This window comes from Acomys russatus, chromosome 29 (assembly GCF_903995435.1).
Source record: "Acomys russatus chromosome 29, mAcoRus1.1, whole genome shotgun sequence".
Taxonomy (NCBI): domain Eukaryota; kingdom Metazoa; phylum Chordata; class Mammalia; order Rodentia; family Muridae; genus Acomys; species Acomys russatus.
In genome coordinates this window covers 5,909,831-5,930,213 of record NC_067165.1, presented here as the reverse complement: position 1 = coordinate 5,930,213, position 20,383 = coordinate 5,909,831, and the positions used below count along the sequence as shown (strand labels likewise).

The 20,383-nt window shown below is 42.8% G+C and overlaps 1 protein-coding gene across 3 annotated transcripts in view; it reads right to left on the bottom strand.

The window, feature by feature from the left end:
- The window catches only part of Ndc1 (NDC1 transmembrane nucleoporin), a 49,462-nt gene that overhangs the window by 28,008 nt on the left and 1,071 nt on the right, over positions 1–20,383 (bottom strand). Inside the window, exons 2-10 of one of the 3 annotated variants that reach the window (XM_051171244.1) lie at positions 19,963–20,083; positions 16,573–16,674; positions 13,394–13,568; positions 12,560–12,698; positions 9,989–10,097; positions 9,020–9,071; positions 5,865–6,000; positions 4,378–4,470; positions 1,947–2,028 (exon numbers count right to left, since the gene is read on the bottom strand). In XM_051171244.1, the coding sequence (XP_051027201.1) occupies positions 1,947–2,028; positions 4,378–4,470; positions 5,865–6,000; positions 9,020–9,071; positions 9,989–10,097; positions 12,560–12,698; positions 13,394–13,568; positions 16,573–16,674; positions 19,963–20,083 (1,009 nt within the window). The remainder of the gene's footprint in view (positions 1–1,946; positions 2,029–4,377; positions 4,471–5,864; positions 6,001–9,019; positions 9,072–9,988; positions 10,098–12,559; positions 12,699–13,393; positions 13,569–16,572; positions 16,675–19,962; positions 20,084–20,383) is intronic. The other 2 variants (XM_051171245.1, XM_051171246.1) reach the window with 2 other exon arrangements.

Genomic DNA, 20,383 nt, shown 5'->3' with positions numbered 1-20,383 from the left:
GACTACATAGTGGAACCCTGTCTTTAAAAAAAAAAAAAAAAGTATCTGCTATTGTATCTCTAGAAGTCTAGGAGTGTCTTGGCTGTTTGATAATGATTTTTTTAAATCTATTTAAATTTTTATTTTATTAAAAGAAGCGCTGCGCGCGCGCGCACACACACGCACGCACACACACACACACACACACACCACCCAAATATGAAATTAAGCAGACCCAGCTATACAACTCAATTCTTCATACTTGAGACTTTACATATGAGCTACTGTATTATTTAACATGAAGTAGTAATTCTCATTCTTTAAAAAAATCTCAGCCAAATGCAGTGGCGCACACCTGTAATCCCAGCACTCAGGGAACCAGAGGCAGGCGGATCTATGATCTGAGTTCAAGGTTACCTTGTTCTACAAAGCAAGTCCAGGACAGCCAAGGCTACACAGAGAAACCCTGTCTTGAAAAACCAAAAATCTCAGGGCTGGAGAGATGGCTCAGTGGTTAAGAGCACTGATTGTTCTTCCAGAGGACTCGGGTTCAGTTCCCAGCACCCACAAGGCAGCTTGCAGCTGTCTGTAATTCCAGTTCCAGGGGATCCAACACCCTCACACCCACCCATCAAATTTGTATAAATTAAAAATAAGTAAATCGTGAGTCGGGTGGTGGTGGCGCACGCCTTTAATCCCAGCACTCGGGAGGCAGAGGCAGGCAGATCGCTGTGAGTTCGAGGCCAGCCTGGTCTACAAATTGAGTCCAGGACAGCCAAGGCTACACAGAGAAACCTTGTCTCGAAAAAACCAAAAAAAAAAAAAAAAAAAAAAGTAAATCATTTAAAAAAAGACAATCTCATCTGTCTCTGACTTTCTAAGACCTTCAACTAGAGCTTTCAATGACACAAAGACCAAGGACGCTCTATTAGGTGAGCCGGAGCCACTGTGAACTTCTCCCATCTCGTGCCGCTCATTCCCTTGTCACGTACACTCCTTTTGTACCATGGACCATCACCTGACCAGCAAGCATACGCAAGGTCCTCATCAGACTAGATGTTCTGTACTGCTAACTCTGATGAAGCTTTAATCACAAGCCCCAGAACAGAAGTTCTCTGGCAAAGCACATGCTATTTTGTCAGTCGCTTGACTCTCTAGAGAAATGAAGTGCAGAAGATGGGCCCAAGTGTGACAGAAAAGCACTGCTGCTGTTTCCCCCTCACTGCCAGCACTGGGTCTCACCACTAACAGGAAAGCAGTGCTGATCAATTATACTTTTATATAACTGTTTCATTTCCACATCACATTTAACTACAGACTATCTTTTTACAATCTGGGAATTGGTGAGCTTGGCAAAATGATGGAGAGCTAATTAGAAAGCAGATGAAAGGTTACCCAGGCTCTTTCCACTGGGGCTGGACTACTTCCACGCCAGGAACATAGTGAGAGCTCTGGCAAAGTCACTGTGAGCCTGTAAAGTCTTGGCAGGCAAGTACGTCAGAGAGCATCAGGCCTGCCAAGGGCACCTCAGCCACTGTCAAGTCTACTGTCTGCCTACCTTGTCTTTCTTCTAAGGGAGGCAGAGTAACCCAGAGGAGCAGAAAGCTACATCCGTGGAGTCAATGAGAAACACCTTACTCCTTATCCCACCTAGGAATGAAGCCGTCTAATTTTTAAGGTCCTCAACAGCATTAAAAGAGCGAATATTCTTATGTTGAACTTCTCTGCTGAGACATTTTCTACACAATTTCCTCAGGTTCAGGTATTTAAGGAGCTGAAAATCATGACTACCCACAAATACATGCTTTTCCTGCTGACATAAATTATACTCACAGCAATGTTACTACTTAAGTCATGTAAGACTGGGTCTAGTCATCATTAAAGGACTCAGGATGTCTGGTATGAACAAACTACACTTCTCCAAAGCTCCGGAGCACCCTGGCCCACACACACAAGCCCAGCAGTACCTGGTTGGCTGAGGTTAAAAACTTCTTGCCTTCGAGAAGGAGAATATTGAGAAAGCAGCATCAGGTCCTGTAAGGCCAAATACTAAAAGGAAAAAAGAAAGACTGTCAAAGCTTTAGCAAAATCATAGCCGGGCGCAGCGGCGCATGCCTTTAATCCCAGCACTCGGGAGGCAGAGGCAGGCGGATCTCTGTAAGTTCGAGGCCAGCCAGGTCTACAAAGTGAATCCAGGACAGCCAAGGCTACATAGAGAAACTCTGTCTTGACACAAACAAACAAACAAAGCTTTAACAAAATCATATCTAAGAACAAGACTCGTTAAATATCAAAGGAAAAGTCAGGTGGACTTTTAAAAAAAGGAATATTTCAGAACCACAACTTTCCCTTCTGGATCTCTGGAACTCTCCTGCCTCCACCTCCCTACGCACAGTAGACTCTGGGTACATACAAGAACTACAGAGCTCTGAATTTGTATAGCTCTATAATGGGAAACTCCGGCATCACGGCCTCCTGGGGCCTGCCCTACCTACACACACACTCACAGCTCTCAGCTGTGGCACTTGTGTCTGTTGCTTCATCTTGCCCACAAGAACAGGGACACCATCTTACCCCTCCACCCAAAGTCAAAGCCTAACACATAAAACCACCATTGCTTTCTACTGAAAAATCTGCCTTCTCCCTGGCAAGCCTCTTTACTCCTTCCAAACATCAGTCCTTCTGAGCAGCAGTCACTGGAACCAAGGGGAGTAGGTGGTGCCACTGCCCTCGTCAGTATGAACTTAATGCTTGTGTCACCCTTCCCATTAGGCTATGCTATGTGTCAGTCATCTTCCACTCAACACAACCAGCAGCACCCGACACCAGCCTGCCAATAAAGCTTTGCTAAGACGTCAAATGAGTAATTGACACTTACTAGCAATCAATGCCTCGATGGTTCATTTTCCTAATCTACAGCTTCTCCAGACTGTGTCATAAACACTGGGTTCCAACCATTTCTTTTAACTAATTTTAAAGTACTAAGCTAGCTGGGTATGTTGGTCTATGCCTGTGTCTTAGCTTAGAAAGTGGTTTAGGCAGGAGAACTGCAAAATCAAGTCCAACCTGGTCTACATAGCAGGATCCTGTCTCAAAACCATAAAAATATAAAATAAATATTGCAGGCTGGAGAGATGGCTCAGTGCATAAGAGCACTGTCTGCTCTTCCAGAGGTCCTGAGTTCAATTCCCAGCAACCACATGGTGGCTCACAACCATCTAGTCTGGAATCTAACGCCCTCTTCTGCCATGCAGGTGTACATGCAGACAGAACACTCATACATAAAAAACTAATTAATTAATTAATGCGCTATGACCTTTCAACAGGGTAAGACATATCCTGTTATATTTAGATTCCCTTTACAATTTCAAATTGCAATTTCAATCACAATGGTTTTCCTCTTTTAGTTTGATTTGTAAACCTCTATAATTTTTATGATTATGATTTGTTTTTAAATTATCAGTAATTTATATGTCCACACAAAAGCAAGCACATTTCCTTTGAGACCACAAACACTAAATGAATAAAAGTGTACATTGAAGCCGGGCGTGGTGGCGCACACCTTTAATCCCAGCACTTGGGAGGCAGAGGCAGGCGGATCGCTGTGAGTTCGAGGCCAGCCTGGTCTACAAAGTGAGTCCAGGATGGCCAAGGCTACACAGAGAGACCCTGTCTCGAAAAACCAAAAAAACAAAAACAAAAAAAAAAAAAAAAAAAAAAAAGTGTACATTGATCCAGCAATTTAAAAATGCATCAGCGTTTCTGCTGTGTTACCAGGAATGGTTTGTGGAAGCTATGTATTTAGTTGGCTAACATTGCATCTTATGTTTGAGAGAACTATATTTCTTTTATGAATAAGCAGCTGGCTTAGCTGGGTGTGGTGACACATTCCAGTGGTCTCTGCGACTCAGGAAGCTAAGACAGGAGTACAAGATGAATCCAAGAGCCCAAAGCCATCCCGGGAAACATATGTACATAGCTGCTGCATGCTCAGGGGACTTTACTTTCATATTTAGTCACATGAAATTATTTTTAAAAACCAGTAGCAAGCAGGTAATTTTTACAATAACAACAGGCCAGTGGCTCTCCACCCTCCTGATGCTGCAACTCTTTAATGCAGCTCCTCATGCTGTGGTGAACTCCAACCACAGAGTTATTGTCGTTGCTACTTCATAATTGTAATTTTGCTACTGTTATGAATCTCAATATAAATATCTGTGTTTTCACCTGTGAAAGGGTCATTTGACTCCCAAAAGGGGTTGTGACCCTTTGTTGAAAACTGCTCTTCTAGGCCCTTGGAAAATATAATCTAAATGCCTAGCTCTGTTAAATATTACTCTAACTCTGTATGATAAGCCAGAGATACCGGTAAAGCTATGAGCTGCACACTTTTGGTACCTTTATGATGAGAGGAGGGTTGCTATTTAAGACTTTCGGGAGGCATTCATCGGATTCTTCCGCAAATGGTGGCTGAACAGGGAACACATATGCCTGTTGGATACAATCAGATACATAGAATGTGAAAGGAATTCTTTCCATGACCTTGTTATAGTCTGTAAGCACTGAGATTATAAAGAAACAAATACAATCAAATCCAAGTCTCAGTGATCCACTGTTAAAAAGTGTCACTGTGTGGGGGCTGAGATGGCTCAGCAGGTAAAAGCACTGACTGCTCTTCCAGAGGACCTCGGTGTACTTCTCAGTACACACATAGCCAGTTGTAAGTGACTTTAACTCCAGTCCCAGAAAACCTTATGGACTCTTGCGGCCTCCAGACACCAAGCAGTTAATGTGGTATACAGACATACATGTAGGCAAAACACTCATACATATAAAGTTTTATATAAAAATAAATATATTTTCTAAAGTGTTACTGTCCCAATTTTATCAAACTAATATCTATTAATAAAAAGAAACTCTAGAAACAAAGATCCTATGAAACCACTAAAAACTACCACAGAGATAGTAAAATCAAATAGAACACATCATTTCTATCAAAAACACACAGATAATTTAAAAAAAAAAAAAGCAAGCCAGGCATGGTAGCACCCAGCACTCTACAGGAGGCAGAGGCAGGCGCATTGCTGTGAATTTAATGCCAGCCTAGTCTACAAAGTAAGCCCAGGACAGCCAAGGCTACATAGAAACCCTATCTCAAAGCCAAAAAAAAAAAAAAAAAAAAAAAGCAATTCTTCATTTAAAAATATTTTTGTGAGCCAGGTGGTGGTGGCGCACGCCTTTTATCCCAGCACTCAGGAAACAGAGGCAGGTGGATCGCAGTGAGTTCGAGCCTAGCTTGGTCTACAAAGTGAGTCCAGGACAGCCAAGGCTACACAGAGAAACCTTGTCTTTAAAAACACACATATATATATATATATATATATATGGGGGGGCTAAAGAAAGAGCTCCTCTAGGGGACCGGCACCCACTTAGCACCTCACAGTTGTATATAACTCCAGTTTCAGGGGGTCCATACCAAGAGCCATGTATGTGGTACACACACATATATATGCATGCAGGCAAAATACCCATAAAACTGTCCAAATTAATTCAATTTTCAGAATCATTTCTTCACCATAAATTTCAGGGTGTTCTTAAAAAGCAACTACTGTATAACTACATATTTCTGTTTTAACAGCACATAAAAGTAATTTAAAATCTAGGCCAACCTCATGCTCAAAACTCCAGGAAGAAAGCCAGACTCTAAGTAAAGCACAGTAAACATCGTCCTGCTGAATTTCCAGATCTTCCATCAGCACCAACTGTTCCTTAGGAACTGACAGCCAACTAGGTACCGTAGCTGTGAGCAGTGTTCTGTTCCGCTAAAAGCACAACCTTCTAGGCTCAGAATCACAACAGCATCACCAAAACCTCCAAATACTGACCTCTGTGGCATAGATTTTGAAGAGCGTCCATGAGATGTACCAAGTCATCAGGAGGAAGACACCACACAGCCAGACATGGTAGAGTAAGGAGACGTTCAGGAGGCCGCCCAGTGTGTCAAGAGGCCTGTGAGCCTGCCTACGAAAGCAGAAAGTGCCATTAACTCCACAGCAAAGACAAGGATTCCATACTGAGAAACAAACATCATCTGCTGGAACCTTCTTTCCCCAACATTCCCTCAGAGGCACACAGGGACGCTGAGGGGAAACTGCAGGCAGGAACTGGTCCTGCAGTCCCTGACACATTTGCACTTCTTAGCACGGGTGAGAGTTTATTACTGCTAACTCATGGCTTAATTCTTTAAATCCAGTAAGCACACAGGGAGCAGGGTACGGTGGCTCATGGGTTCCATCCAGCAGCACACAAGAAAGGCAAGCAGGAGGCCAGAGGATCAGAAGTCCAAGGGACACCAGTCTTAAAACCATGATCTGGGCTTCTGGTTCAGACAGCCGTTCATGTGTGTGCCATATAGACAGTTTCAGAATTATTGCACATTACAAAAACAATGGTGTCTGTTTTTATAATAATTTTAGAAACTAATGCTAAGAAGTTAGAAGCCCACATCCTACAAATGCTCGAGTTATTAGGCTAGTACTGCTATAAATCCTAAAATCACAAAACTAGTAATTATACAAAATAAATCTTGAATTTGACCGCCACCTAGGTGCCACGACCGGGTAAATCAGCACCTGTGTCCGTCTTCATTGTCTTCAGCCACAGGACAGAGCATAAGCTTTTCATTCCCACTCCTCAGGCTCTCAGGAGATTTAAATCAGCTTACAGCAGGATTGTTCACAGCATGGGATTCGTGGGGAAGGCCAATAAATGACAGAATGATGTTCCGCTTCTAAGTAATACAGACTAAGGAGCCTGACTTGCCTGAAGGAAGAATATTAGGCACTTGGCCATATTATAATAAGACTTTTTTGTTTAAGAACAAAAACTTGGGCTAGAGAGATGGCTCAGAGGTTAAGAACACTGTCTGCTCTTCCAGCACCCACATGGTGGCTCACAACCATCTATAACCAGATCTGGTGCCCTCCTCTGGCCTGCAGGTGTACATGCAGACAAAACACTGTAGACATAATGAATAAGTAAATCTTAAAAAAAAAAAAAAAAAAAAAAGAACAGAAACTTTAATTTCTATCAAATGGTGTTTTTGTCTTTCCAGCTGAGCAGGTCTGCAAGGTAGGCTGAGGAAGCGGCTCGTGAATTTGATTGCTCATCTAATAACCAGGCAGAGAATAAAACTACATCTTAACTAGGGTCTTAAAAAACTTAAATCTACAGTACCTCTAAGATTCCCAGACACGTCAAAATCCCAACTTTCTAAACTAAATCTAGTGATTCCGCATAGGATACAAGTCGCACAGCAAAGTAACCAGAGATTAAAAGGGCACACATTGAAGGAAACTGACTCTATCCAGCAAAGCCAGATGAAAGCCATTTTGGTCTCTGTTTATTTGAAACAGGATCTCTCTGTACAGCCCAGCCTGGCCTTGAACTCACAATCCTCCGACCTCCGCTTCACTAGTCTTGGGACTGAGGGAGTGCACTCCACCCAGCTCAGCTGAGCCCTTGGCTGTGTGCAGAGCATGAGTGGGTGAGTAAGATTCCAATGCATCCACCTCGCTGCCGTCTCCACCAATTACGGCTGCCTTATAGGCAGAGGGAAAGCAACGACACATTACTCGAGTACTAATGTTTTCAATATTTATTTGATGATTAAACCACTACCACATCATTAAAAGTTCTGCAAGAGAGCCAGTGATAGGGCTCAGTGGGTAAAGGCAATCTGAGTTCAATCCCCAGGAGACAACTCCACACATACACAAAAGGCAGGTAGGCAGGTAGGTAGTTAGTTAGTTAGTTAGTTGGTTGGTTGTGGTTTTTCGAACAGGGTTTCTCTGTCCTGGAACTAGCCCTGTAGACCAAGCTAGCCTCAAACTCATAGATCCACATGCCTCTGCCTCCCCAAGTGCTGAAATTAAAGGCGTACACTTACCATCACCTGACTTAAAAAATAGCACTTCGAAAAAAAAAATAAATCATAGATATGAACAGAATAAATTACATTACTTATAATAAATGACAAAGATAGACATGGGCCACGCAACTCAGAAGTCAGTTTCCTTCAGTATAAAAGGTAAGCAGCGGCGGCGGCGGCAAACTGGATTACTAGCTCTCATGCTAGGAGAGGGTCCGAGGGAGTATGGAGACGGACAGGACTCTTTCTCCCTGTACTCTCCTTTTGGTTTTGGTTTTTTGAGACAAGTCTCACTATGTAGCCTTGGCTGGCCTAACCTCACTATTATGTAGACCACCTGCATCTGCTCTCAAAGCTGTGGGCCATACTCTTTTAGAAGAAGTCTTTGGATTTTAAACTATGGAAGCTGCATGCATTCAAAAATAAAGGCAATTTTTTTCCTCTAAGAACTGAATGCGGATGTAAATACATGTCTTTGTTCATCAGGGTGCCTGACTCAGAAATCTTAGTGATTTACTAGTGAATTAATTTCCAAACATACACTAAAAATATCACCAACCTTCTAGCATCTTTAGGGAGTTAAAGTGAAGCAGACAAACCCAATGGCGCCCAGCATATGGCATTCAACACCAAACTTAATTGTGAGAGGCTAATAAGTCCATCCCAGGGCAGACAGCTAAAGAAGCCAGACAGGAGATGGTGTCGAGCAAGGCTTGGCCTTCACCTGATCCCTACAGCTAAGGACTGTGAGCAGTTGTAAGTTTTCAGCCTGTAAACAGGACGTGGCAAGGACGTGAGCCAACACTTTCTTGTCAGACCAAGTACCCCCCTCTCTTCTCCTGTTTCTTATTTCAATTCAAGAAAATTAAAGGATAAACCTAAACAAAGCATCTAGAAAGCAGCAAAATCAGGTGTGGTGGTGCACACCTGTGATCCCAGCTATTGGGAGGCAGAAGCAGGCAGATCTCTGTGAGTTCTAGGCCAGCCTGGTCTATAGAGAGGTTCCAGGACAGCCAAGGCTACACAGAGAAGCCCTGTCTCAAAACAACAAGAAAAAGAAAACAGCAAAATTTAAAAGGAAGGAAACAGGTAAAATTAGACTTGACTTACTCGTCCACGTGAAGGTCCATAGCGGTGCTAAGCCAGGCTTTGGGGATATGACCTTGGGAGAACAATAGCGAGACAGGAACACGGGAGTTAGTATAGCCATTCTTCACCATGCTTTAGACTACGAGGCCCCAGTGCATAGCAGGACCTCAGCTAAACGCTAGGCTATCTGATTAGGAATAGAAGAAGAGGGGATAATTTCTAAATGCTAGAAGTCCTTCCTCTGTGCGACCCTGAGACATACATGACTTAGCCACCATGGTTATCACAAACAAAGCAAACCAAGACAGCTACGACGGGTGTACGCAGCACTTTTCAATACACAATACATGTGGCTAACAGATGCGCACCAGGAACAGTGACCGATCCCCCAAGCCTGTTTCAGAGTCCACAGGTGAGGAGTCGCTCACCCTTGCCTCTCACTCCAGCTGTGGTGCTTCTGGGATGGCAAGATGACTCAGCAGGAAAAGAGCTTGCCACCAAGTCTAATTACTTAAGTCTGACTCCCAGAACCCACATGACAAGAACCAACTCTTGCAAGCTGTCCTCTGACTGACATGTTTACCATCTTTAATCGTGCAGTAAAGAGCTGTCTGCTCTATTGTGCAACACATCTCCAGAACTTTCTCACCATGCATGACTAAACACCCAGGCCCTGGCCAGCTTTCAGCTTCTACAACCGCTCACTGTTCTGTTTCAGTCGTGCAGCATCTGTTTTGCTGAGGTGAATAGAACTTCATGATTTGCCTTGTGTAGCAACAAGAAATTTCTCTGTTTAAAGAGTAGTATTTTACATGTATATATCACATTTTCTTTAATAAAAAAACTCCCTTAACTAAATCCTGACAATGAAATCAGTTGAGCTGATCAAGCACAACTATTAAAAAAAAAAAAAGCTAATTCAATAAAAACTACCTTTGTAACTGACATTTTCTACAATAATATACTATATTAGAAAGTAGAAATTCTTACCAAAAAAATAGTACACAATGCAGAAATTTCTGACCATGAACAGGGATTCCACACAGCTATGTTTAACTAGTAAGAGAAGAGATCTCCTGAAGCGCAAGAATTTGTACTGCTGTGGAAAACAACAAGAAAAAAGTCAAATGACACACCAGCAGGGGCAGAAGGTGAGACAGTTGTTCAGAGCTGAGTGGCAGCGGGATGGTGCAGCAGCTTCCTAGCATGTGTGCGGCCCTGTCAGTCCCCACCACCAAAACTTAAATCTCAGCAAAATAAGCCATTGCCGGGAGCCTATGAGATGGCTCAGTGGATAAAGGCGCCTGTTGTCAAGCCTGATGCCTGATGATCACATGGTACAAGAAAGAGAACCAACTCCCACAAGCTGTATATACATATAAACACACATAAGCGCGTGTGCGCACGCGGGGGAGTGGGGAGGGAGGAATGTAATGTATAACTTAAAGATTCATAACAAATAAAGACAAAACATTCTGATGTTTAAATATTTAATAATTTTTACACTACAAAATTAATATCAGAAATTTTAAAATTAACAATTCGATCCATATGATATTAAGGACTATTGAGGGGGAAAGTACAAGAAAACATAATAGCTCAATAGTCCCCCTTTCCCGTGAGGGAGACATTCCAAGATGCCTGGCAGCGCCAAACCCTATATATACCATGCTCTTTCTATATATAAGACATCCTTGTGATTAAAAAAAAAATTTAGTAAGATAATAATATCTAATGATAAAAAAACAAATTTATCCAGTACTTGATTAACATTTATTGTTTCTGGAATTCTCCATTTAATATAGCCAGATTGTGGTTGACTACACATGAATAAAGGGAAGGCTGTGTATTATGATTAAAACAGGTTGCTCTAACCATGTGTAAGTCGTTTGCATCTCACAATCCCGTGGAGAGAGATGGGCTACCAGCTCCATCTTACAGATGACGAGACTACGGCATGGAGAGTGCATACCCAATTCAAGTGGCTAGCAAGACGTAAATCCTGACTATGGAACCAGGCAGGCCAGCCCCAGAGACCATAATCTTAAAGGCCGGTCCACACTGACTCCACGAACACTGCAGACACCTGGCAGCCGCAGCCCAGGCCTCAGGTGTGCAGCCTGTGTGTGCTGTAACCCTGGCCACATCACATCACTCTCTCTGCAAAATAAATGGATTTGCTAAAGAAAAGTTAGTGCCTTGTTGTATATTTGCAAAGTCTAAAAGCAAAAACAAAAACCCTACTAAGTAAGAAAAGCACAACAAAGCTGCACTGCACAGACACTGGGTAAGCGCTGCTTCTCCTTCCCAGCACTCCCTCTCGAAAAGCCAAATGAACAAAAGATGAGCTTGCTAAATTCTGGCTTTCTTCTATTATTTACATTGGGACTGACCCTTCTTTAAGGCATTTTAGAAGCCAAAGAAAAGCAAAAAATTACAGCCATAGAAGGGAACGATTTTTACACCATGATTGTAAAAAGTAGCTCATATGAATACACGGTCACAAACTGCAGCTTCCACTGCATTGGTGCAGTCAAGGATCTCAAAGGACAGACATGAAACTGTACTGCTCCATGCAGTGCAGCCACTGGGTGCACCCGCCCCATCACCTCACAACAGGAACGACACAGTTTCCACAGCAGCTCTTACTTGGCCATTACTTCCAAGGTGCAGAGAGCACCCAACATATCTCTACTTGGTCCTAAGTTTAAAAGTTTTTCAGTTAGCCGGGCGTGGTGGCGCACGCCTTTAATCCCAGCACTCGGGAGGCAGAGGCAGGTGGATCTCCATGAGTTCGAGGCCAGTCTGGACTGCAGAGGGAGTTCCAGGACAGCCAGAGGTGTTATACAGAGAAACCCTGTCTCAAAAAAACAAAAAGAAAAAAAAAATTTTTTAAGAGGGCCTTGCTACTTCATATATACAATATATCAGACACTACACTAATGCTCTACTGCTTTCATCCTGTTTAATGCTTGCACAAAAGGCACGCTGGTACAGATGTTCACTTCTTTGTCAACATCAGCATATGTCTAGCACACATATAATTAAAACTCAACCTTAAAAGGAAAAAAAAAAAAAAAGAACCAGGCAGAGCACAATGGTGCACACCTTTAATCCCAGCACTCAGGAGGCAGAAACAGACATATTTCTATGTGTTTGAGGCTAGCCTGGTCTACATTGTGAGTTGTAGACCATCCTGGGAAACCGTGTCTAAAATAACAGTAGTAGTGACCATAGTAATAATGATAAAAATTAATAAAATAAAAAAGAATCTGGCATGAGCATTTTACAGTATTACGTAAGTTTAAAGCAAACTTGTGTGTTTAAGATAGGGTCTCTCTACAGCTACACCCGCAGGGTAGCTGACCTCCGAGCTCACAGACAGCTGTGCTGTTGCACGCTCACAGGACCTGAACCTGCCTGTCAGGCAATTTTCACCCACGGAGCCATTCTGGTTTTACTGATCAATCTTGAAGTAATCATGAGGTTGACCATAGGACAGACACGACAATGTTAATATTATCAAATTACAGCTAAGAAAATGCTCAAACTGTATCTTACCTGTATAATGGGAAACGGGAGGTAATTCATGTTGTTAATGAAGTACAGAAGACTATAGCTATAGCCCATGAACGCTCCAGCCAGTAGGAAAAACAGATGATACTCGTTCATGCAGGCTTGGGCAGCCGGGCTAGCGAAGCTGAGGAGAAAAGCTAAGCTATGAACTCAGCAATCAAAACCACATTATCAGTGTTTTAAGGCTATTTGCCAGAAGGCAAAATTCCAAGTTCATTACTTAAGAAATGCCCAAAACTCTAACAAAATGACTCACTTTAGGTAAACAGGAGCAAAAGATTAACAAAGCATTTCCCCCTGACGCACGGGACTCTGACTATTGCTCTGTCTCCTTGGAAATCTGAGGTAAGAATGTGTACACAGCGGTGCTGCTTCCAAGGCAAGGTGACTTCATCTAAACACAGAACAAAATGACCTGCGTGTGCCTAACGCAGGTACAGGCGCCTCGGCTTCTCGTGTCCCTCCTAACTGGGCATCCTTCTCAGGCCTCTAGATGCCCCGAAAGACACCAGATCTGAGGAGCACTGGCCTCTACAGCAAGGAGCCCTCACCTGCATCCATGTCCTAGCATTCTCATTCTCAAGACTGCCCCTGAGTTACTCTCAGAAATCCAACAGTGTCTACACAGCACCTTCCACACACAGATGTCTTTAAACTTTTGCTTACTTCCCCAAACATAAACTATCACTAACACAAGATACGCAGAAACAGCAACTTCTGAAAGTCAGGAAGGCAGAGTGCTATACTACTCATCTCCTTTGACTTGGTAAGTAAACAGGGTTCCTAGACAGAAAAAAAAAAAAAAACGAAAATATTTACCTCTCAGTTGCAGTACAGGGAACCACGAGAAAGCTGTACTGGCCCTTGGTGATGACAGCCGCACACCATGCCACGGCCATCCCCATGGCAGCATGCATGAGCGAGTGCATGAGCTGCTGAGGGTGAAGGACCCTCCCGATGAGGGCCAGTCGGGAGCCGGGGATGGAAGGCACGACTGCAGAGAGAGCACAGCACCACGGCTTCATAACTGAGGCACCTGACAGCAGCGCATTCCTCTCACCACAAACACCCAGTCGATGTAAAATCAGTACAGGAAACTCTAAGCTAACAACTCTAACTTGAAAACTCTTGAGAAAAAATAAATAAAAAGAGATATACATACAAGAAAACCTAGGAACTCTAAAGATGGAGCCTAGAAGAGACATGATTGACATCTGTCATCTTTCTTGGTTTTGCCTGTTTGTTTATTATAGACATGGTCTCCTGTTGCCTAGGCTGGCCTCAGACAAATTCTCCAGTGGAGGGTACATGTGAACCACTGCATTCCTCCTGCCTGTCTTCTGACTACAGCTATGCACCCACACACTGGTCTTTCAGTTAATACAATGCCAACTCTGACATTTTCCTAAGTGCCATGAAATAAATAGTTTAGAAGACAGACCCAAATTGCCTTTAGTCAAAGTTTGAAGCTCATTATCAAGTCCATCTATGAAAATAAGCTACAGAGACAACGGCCACAACAACGAATACTAAAATAAATGCTTGTCAGTTATTACGAACGTGCGTACCATTGCGCCCAACTCTGAATGGGTATTTTCTTTCTTTTTTTTTTTTTTAATTTATTTTTCAAGACAGGGTTTCTCTGTGTAGCCTTGGCTGTCTTGGACTCACTTTGTAGACCAGGCTGGCCTCGAACAGCGATCCGCCTGCCTCTGCCTCGGGAGTGCTGCGATTAAAGGCGTGCGCCACCACGCCCAGCCTGAATAGGTATTTTCATTACATTATATCATTTATTTGCAGGGAGTTAGAGTCGGTTCTCTTTTACCCACTGAGCCTCCACACTAGCTCCTATGTAGTAGGTATTTTCGGAACCGCTCCAACAATCCAAAAAGTTCTCTGGACATGAGCAGGGGAGAACTGTGGGAAAGGAAGTAAGGGATAGCTGTGTCTGAGGACAGACAGGCCTAGGCTCCCTGACACAGACACGGAATAATCTTTTAGTACACCCAAACAAAAGAGACGGGAGAAAAAATGACGATGACGATGATAATGATGAAGAAAGAAAGAGTCGGGTGCGGTGGCACACGCCTTTAATCCCAGTGCTTGGGAGGCAGAGGCAAATGGATGGATCCCTGTGAGTCTGTGAGTTCAAGGCCAGCCTGGTCTACAAAGTGAGTCCAGGACAGCTAGGACTGTTGCACAGAGAAACCCTGTCTCAAACCAAAAAAAAAAAAAAAAAAAAAAAACCAGAAAGAAAGAAAGAAAGAGAGAGAGAGAGATGGTGGTGTGGACGAGAACCAAGCGTGAAGGGAGAGGGCTCTAATACTTGGCATTTTAGGAAAGAAGCTGCTATCACCTCCTGTTCTCCACCAAAAATGCCCCAGGGCCAACTATGTGACTGACACCCTAATGTGGCCAACCCCGCCACAGCACTCAACATCCTTTCAAGCTTCATCTCCTCTTTGTTGCTTAACACAACTCCTCCCTTCGAAGTCTGGTCCAGCCACCAGCTCCTCCAGAGAGCTGCCACGCTCGGCCAGAGGCACACCTCCTTACTGCCTCATACCTGCCCAGTGTACCTCACAGATCCTCAGGAGCAAGCTGGGAGCACTCCATGCATGGCGCACAGGACACACAGAAGGCCCAGTCCTACGGGATGAGCCAAGTGACTAGTGAGGTCACTTGGGAGGAGGAGGCAGGCTGATCCCTGGTCTACAGAGTGAATTCTAAGACAGCCAGGACTACAAAGAGAAGCCTCATCTCAACATGATACGAACTCGAGCGCCCTCACCTGGCCCACCTACATATAGAAGATGGCCCAGAAACACAGGAGACAATGAAGGAACAGGCCATAAGCCAAGGGAGTTCTGAACAGGGCAAACTTTGATTAGACAGAGACCTGGCTGGCAATAAAGCAGTAAGGAAGCAAAGAAAAAACAATACATATTACAATATCCAGCCAGGACTTAAAGTTTTACATACTATTTTTTAAAATAGAATTTTTAATACTAAAGAGCTAAAAGAAGAAGAAAGATGTTACAGAAAAAGATACAAATAAATACATAAATGAATAAGAAATTAAATAATCAGAAAAAAACTTAAGTAACAAACTCAGGAATCTGAAAAGGCGGGAGAAGAATAAACCAAGTGAAAAAATGCTCTGGAATCCAGGATTCTCCCAAGGCAAAGCCCAGGGTTTTTTTAATTAAATATTATAAAACTACAGACTTTGTTATGGGGGTGTGGAGTATTTACAAAGCCCATGACAAATGCATGCAATCTAAGTATCCAGGAGGTGGAGGCAAGAATATCACAAAGCTGAGGTGAACCCAGATTTGGTCCCCTATCCTATAAAGAATTATTTCATAATTCATTTGCTGACTCACAGCTTTAACATTAGCTGTAGACTATCAAAGGTTTACATTTATTTTTTTCATTGTGGTAAAATATAAAATAAAATTTACCATTTACCATGGGTATCATTTTTTAAATGCACAGCTCTGAGACACGAGGACACTCACACTGCCGGCAAGCAGCCCCAGCACCACCTCCTGGCCCTGCACCCTCTCAGCAAGCCTCGCCCAGCGGCCACGGCCCTTCCTCCTGCAGCCCCTAGTGGCACCACTCCACTTTGCCCTCTAAATATACCCAGCTTCTGCAAGCTGACCCACACAATGTCTATCATAAAAGGTCTAAAGCTATTTTCAAAAGAGAAACACCAAAATAACTTTAAATACAACAGAAAGAATAACAGAATATGGCTACACACATGTTTTTAAAATTCTGCCCTGGGTAATATGAATTATTTTTGTTTTGCTTTGTTTGAGACAAAGTGTGCCGTCTAACCTAGGCTAACTGCCTAACTCACTCCATGGCCGCAGCTGCTCTCAACCTCATGGTGACCCTCCTTCAAACCTCCCCAGTGCTAGGATTACAAGCAAGTGCCACTATACCCGATGATCAAACTTTTAAAAAAAGATTAACATTTGGAAACCTACCTGTATAGAACTCCACATTGAAAATACTTATTACTATAATTACCACTGACAGCAGCAGCAGGTAAAAGATTACTTGCGAACTACATAAGTCATTGAAAGAATCTAAAACACAAGAGAAATGAATTAGCCACGCCCATTCAGTCTTAACAGCTGCGTTCAACATTCTGCACTACAACAAGAGCTTGAAATATAACTACAGTGGGTTTCTTTGTTTTTTAACTGCAGTGTTTTTAACTTCATTTATTTGTGTGTACAGATGTCAGTGGATGTCTGTGTACCCGTGTACACATCACAGGACAGAGAGGGCACTAGATCCTTTGGAGCTAGAGTTACAGGCATCTGTGGGATACCTGGTTTGTTGTGTGAGTGCTGGGATCCAGCCCTGGCCCATGATTTCCCAGCAAACACTTTTAACCACTGAACCATCATCTCAACAGACTCTGCAACTATAATTTCAACTTTAAGTCTGTCTCCCGTTTTTGTTGTTTTACTGTTTGTTTTTTGGGACAGGGTTTCTCCGTGTAGCCTTGGCTGTCCTGGACTCACTTCATAGACCAGGCTGGCCTCGAACTCACAGAGATCCACCTGCCTCTGCTTCCCTGAGTGCTGGGATTAAAGATGTGTGCCACCATGACCCACTAAGTCTGTCTCCTTTTTTACCCCAAGAATGTATTTGTATACTGCTGACAGGTCCAACAGGACATCAACACAAAACTCCAAAGTGAGGTCTTTGGACTTTGTTCTGGGTACTGCAAAATGGTATTAGAATTTCTTTTAAATAACACAGATGTTATGACAGAGAAAATACGACCATATGCAAACATTTTGTCATGTGAAAGCTATCATAGTAACACACCATGCTTCTTTTCAAAATGTAAATAGTATTTTTGAACTCTACTTAAGCCAGGCACACAGCACATGCCTTTAATCTCAATACTTGGGGAGGCAGAGGCAGGTGGACAGCTGTGAGTTTGAGGCCAGTATGGTCTAAAAGCAAGTTTAGGACAGCCAGTGCCACACAAAGAAATCCTGTATCAAAACAAATATGTGTGTGTGTGTGTGTGTGTGTGTGTGTGTGTGTGTGTGTGTGTGTGTTTTAAATATATATATACAGTAAATGCAATTAGTGCATATACCAAAAGTCAAAGTAACATGGAAACAACATAATTTATAAGTCACCTGAAGGGCTGGTCTAAATAGCAAAACCAACTATGTTTCTGTGAAAACCAAAACACTCATATTTCAGAGTAACTCAACAATCAACACACTTCCAAGCTTAAACAATATATTACTATCTAAAAATATGAGCAAAACAAAGATATGCTTGCTGAATAGACTCACGTAATAATGAAAGCAATTATTTCTCCAAGTAGAATTCAGAGACCAAAATTAATTACAGATTTCCTAAGCCTGCACAATTTATTATCTTCCATCTCTGCTTTGTCTTCTGGGTAAATTTCACCATTTCTGTGTGCCTTAGCAAAGACTGGCACATACCAACAAAAATATGACTCTATTGCTTAGTAGCAATAGTTCCAAATGCCGAACAATAAAAAGACTCTAACGCCTTGATAACGGACACTTTCTTACAAGAAAGGAAAATTAAAGGAAGATATTATTGAGAAAAAAATTTTCCCAAAGTAATTTGTGCTTTTTAATCATGGGAATATTTACAAGATTTCAAAATATATGCTGACAACATTTATGACTTTTTACCTTTTTTGAAAAATTTTATGTCATATTATGGAAAACCAAAAACTAGGTAGATGATAAACAGATCATTTTAACCTGAAACATAATATGACGTTTACAAAGCAGACACAATACCACCTCGTTAAATGGTATTATAGGAAAGAGGTAATATACAGAAGTTACTTAGGGCCTGGGACAGCAATGGCTGCTACCACTGACATAAAAGCTACACTTCAATGAACTGACGTAACTATTTCTGTGTGGGTGTGCTTGCTCATGCACACACATGTGAAGGCCAGAGGTTGACACTCGGTCACTCCCTCTGTTCTTCTCCATCTTACTTTTTGAGCTAAGGTGGCTCCTGAACCTAGAACTAGCTCAGCAGCTGGCTAGGCTGGCTGGCCAGTGAGCCCCACCACAGTGTTGGGGTTAGGATGCAAATCACACACCTGGCTTTTATGTGGTGCTGGGGACCTAAAGCCCGGTCTTCATGATTGAGCAGCACGCGCTCTACCCACTGAGCCATCCTTCCAGCCCCTGAACATCCAGATCCCAACAAACATTTCAGCCTGCTTCCATCCTTTCTTCCTCAGCAGGCTTTGTATTAAGTCTTCCCTGACAATCTTTTTTGCTTGTTTTTCTAGAAAGGGTTTCTCTGTTGTAGCCTTGGCTGTCCTAGAATTTACTTTGTTGACCAGGCTGACCTTGAACTCACAGAGATCCACCTGCCTCTGCCTCTCCTGAGTGCTTTCCCTGCCATCCTTTATTTTCGGCCTCTCTTATCTTTGTTGGCTACCATAAAAATGAAGTAATCTTTAAATATGTCTATAGCTTTTGCTTATTGTTTTCAAAATAATTTCTTCTAGAACTCCAGAGCCTCCTGCTTACAGCCTCCTAAGACTTGGGTTATAGATATGTGTCACTATAACCTGATAGCTTAGGCATTTTTTTTTCTTAAGAATATAGGTCATAGCCTGGTAGTGGTGGCGCACGCCTTTAATCCCAGCACTTGGGAGACAGAGGCAGGCGGATCGCTGAGAGTTTGAGGCCAGCCTGGTCTACAAAGCAAGTCCAGGACAGCCAAGGCCACACAGAGAAACCTTGTCTCTGGGGGGAAAAGTTAAAATCAATTAATTTGCCAAAAAGATTAAAAAAAATTTTTTTTAAAAGGTGGGGGTGGGGGAGTGGGGAGATAGGACTAGAGATGGCTCAACCATTAAGAGCACTTGCTACTCTTCCATAGGACCCAAGGTTCAGTTCTCAGAACCCACGTGGTTGCTCACAACCATCTGCAACTCTAGCTTTAGGGGATCCATAGGCACCAGGCATCCATGGGATGAACACACATACATGCAGGGAAAAGATTTATACACAAACAAATTTTAAAAGAAAAGACAAAAGGACAAGTCTTTGTGTGGTGTCTTTTTCTTTTTTACTATGTAGCTAAGGTGTCACTGGATGTCCAAGCCTGGCCTTGAACTCAGATCGTCCTGCCTCTGCCTCCCAAGTGTACACTGCCACACCTAACTATTTCTGTAGTCTTCTGATGAGTTTCTGTTCTGTCCTCATACATAACCTGACGCATTCATTTCTATAATAACAATGGCAGTTCTGTCATTCAGGGAGTGCCTTCACCTAATCTCAAAGTGAATGTTTGGATGCTGTCAACATAGACAGCAATTGGGAATTACCACTTACCTGACAGCCACTGTACAGGGTGGAATAAATCTATGCTGTTCAAGATTATAAAGGTTGTCGTGCAGACGGGCAGAAGCAACACTGACCAAATGATGCTTGTAACTATCCTCCAACCCAAAACCTAAAATTAAAGAGAACTCCCCAGTCACAAAGTCAGTTACACGAACTTAGTCATGCAAATCCTGCTTCTTCATATATCCTACTAACTCTAACCGCTACTATTTGTATCCAAACCATCATGCATACAGAGAGCCAACGGCTGCCACTATCTGCATGTAATAGCACAAACCACCACTGAACCATGTGTTGTTGTCAGGGAACTGGTGTTGCTGGCACTGGGTTCAGAGTCAAGTGCAAAATCAAGTATATTTGAGGTGGAGGTGAAATAATCTATTCCCCCTCCCCGCCGCCCCCGCGCGCT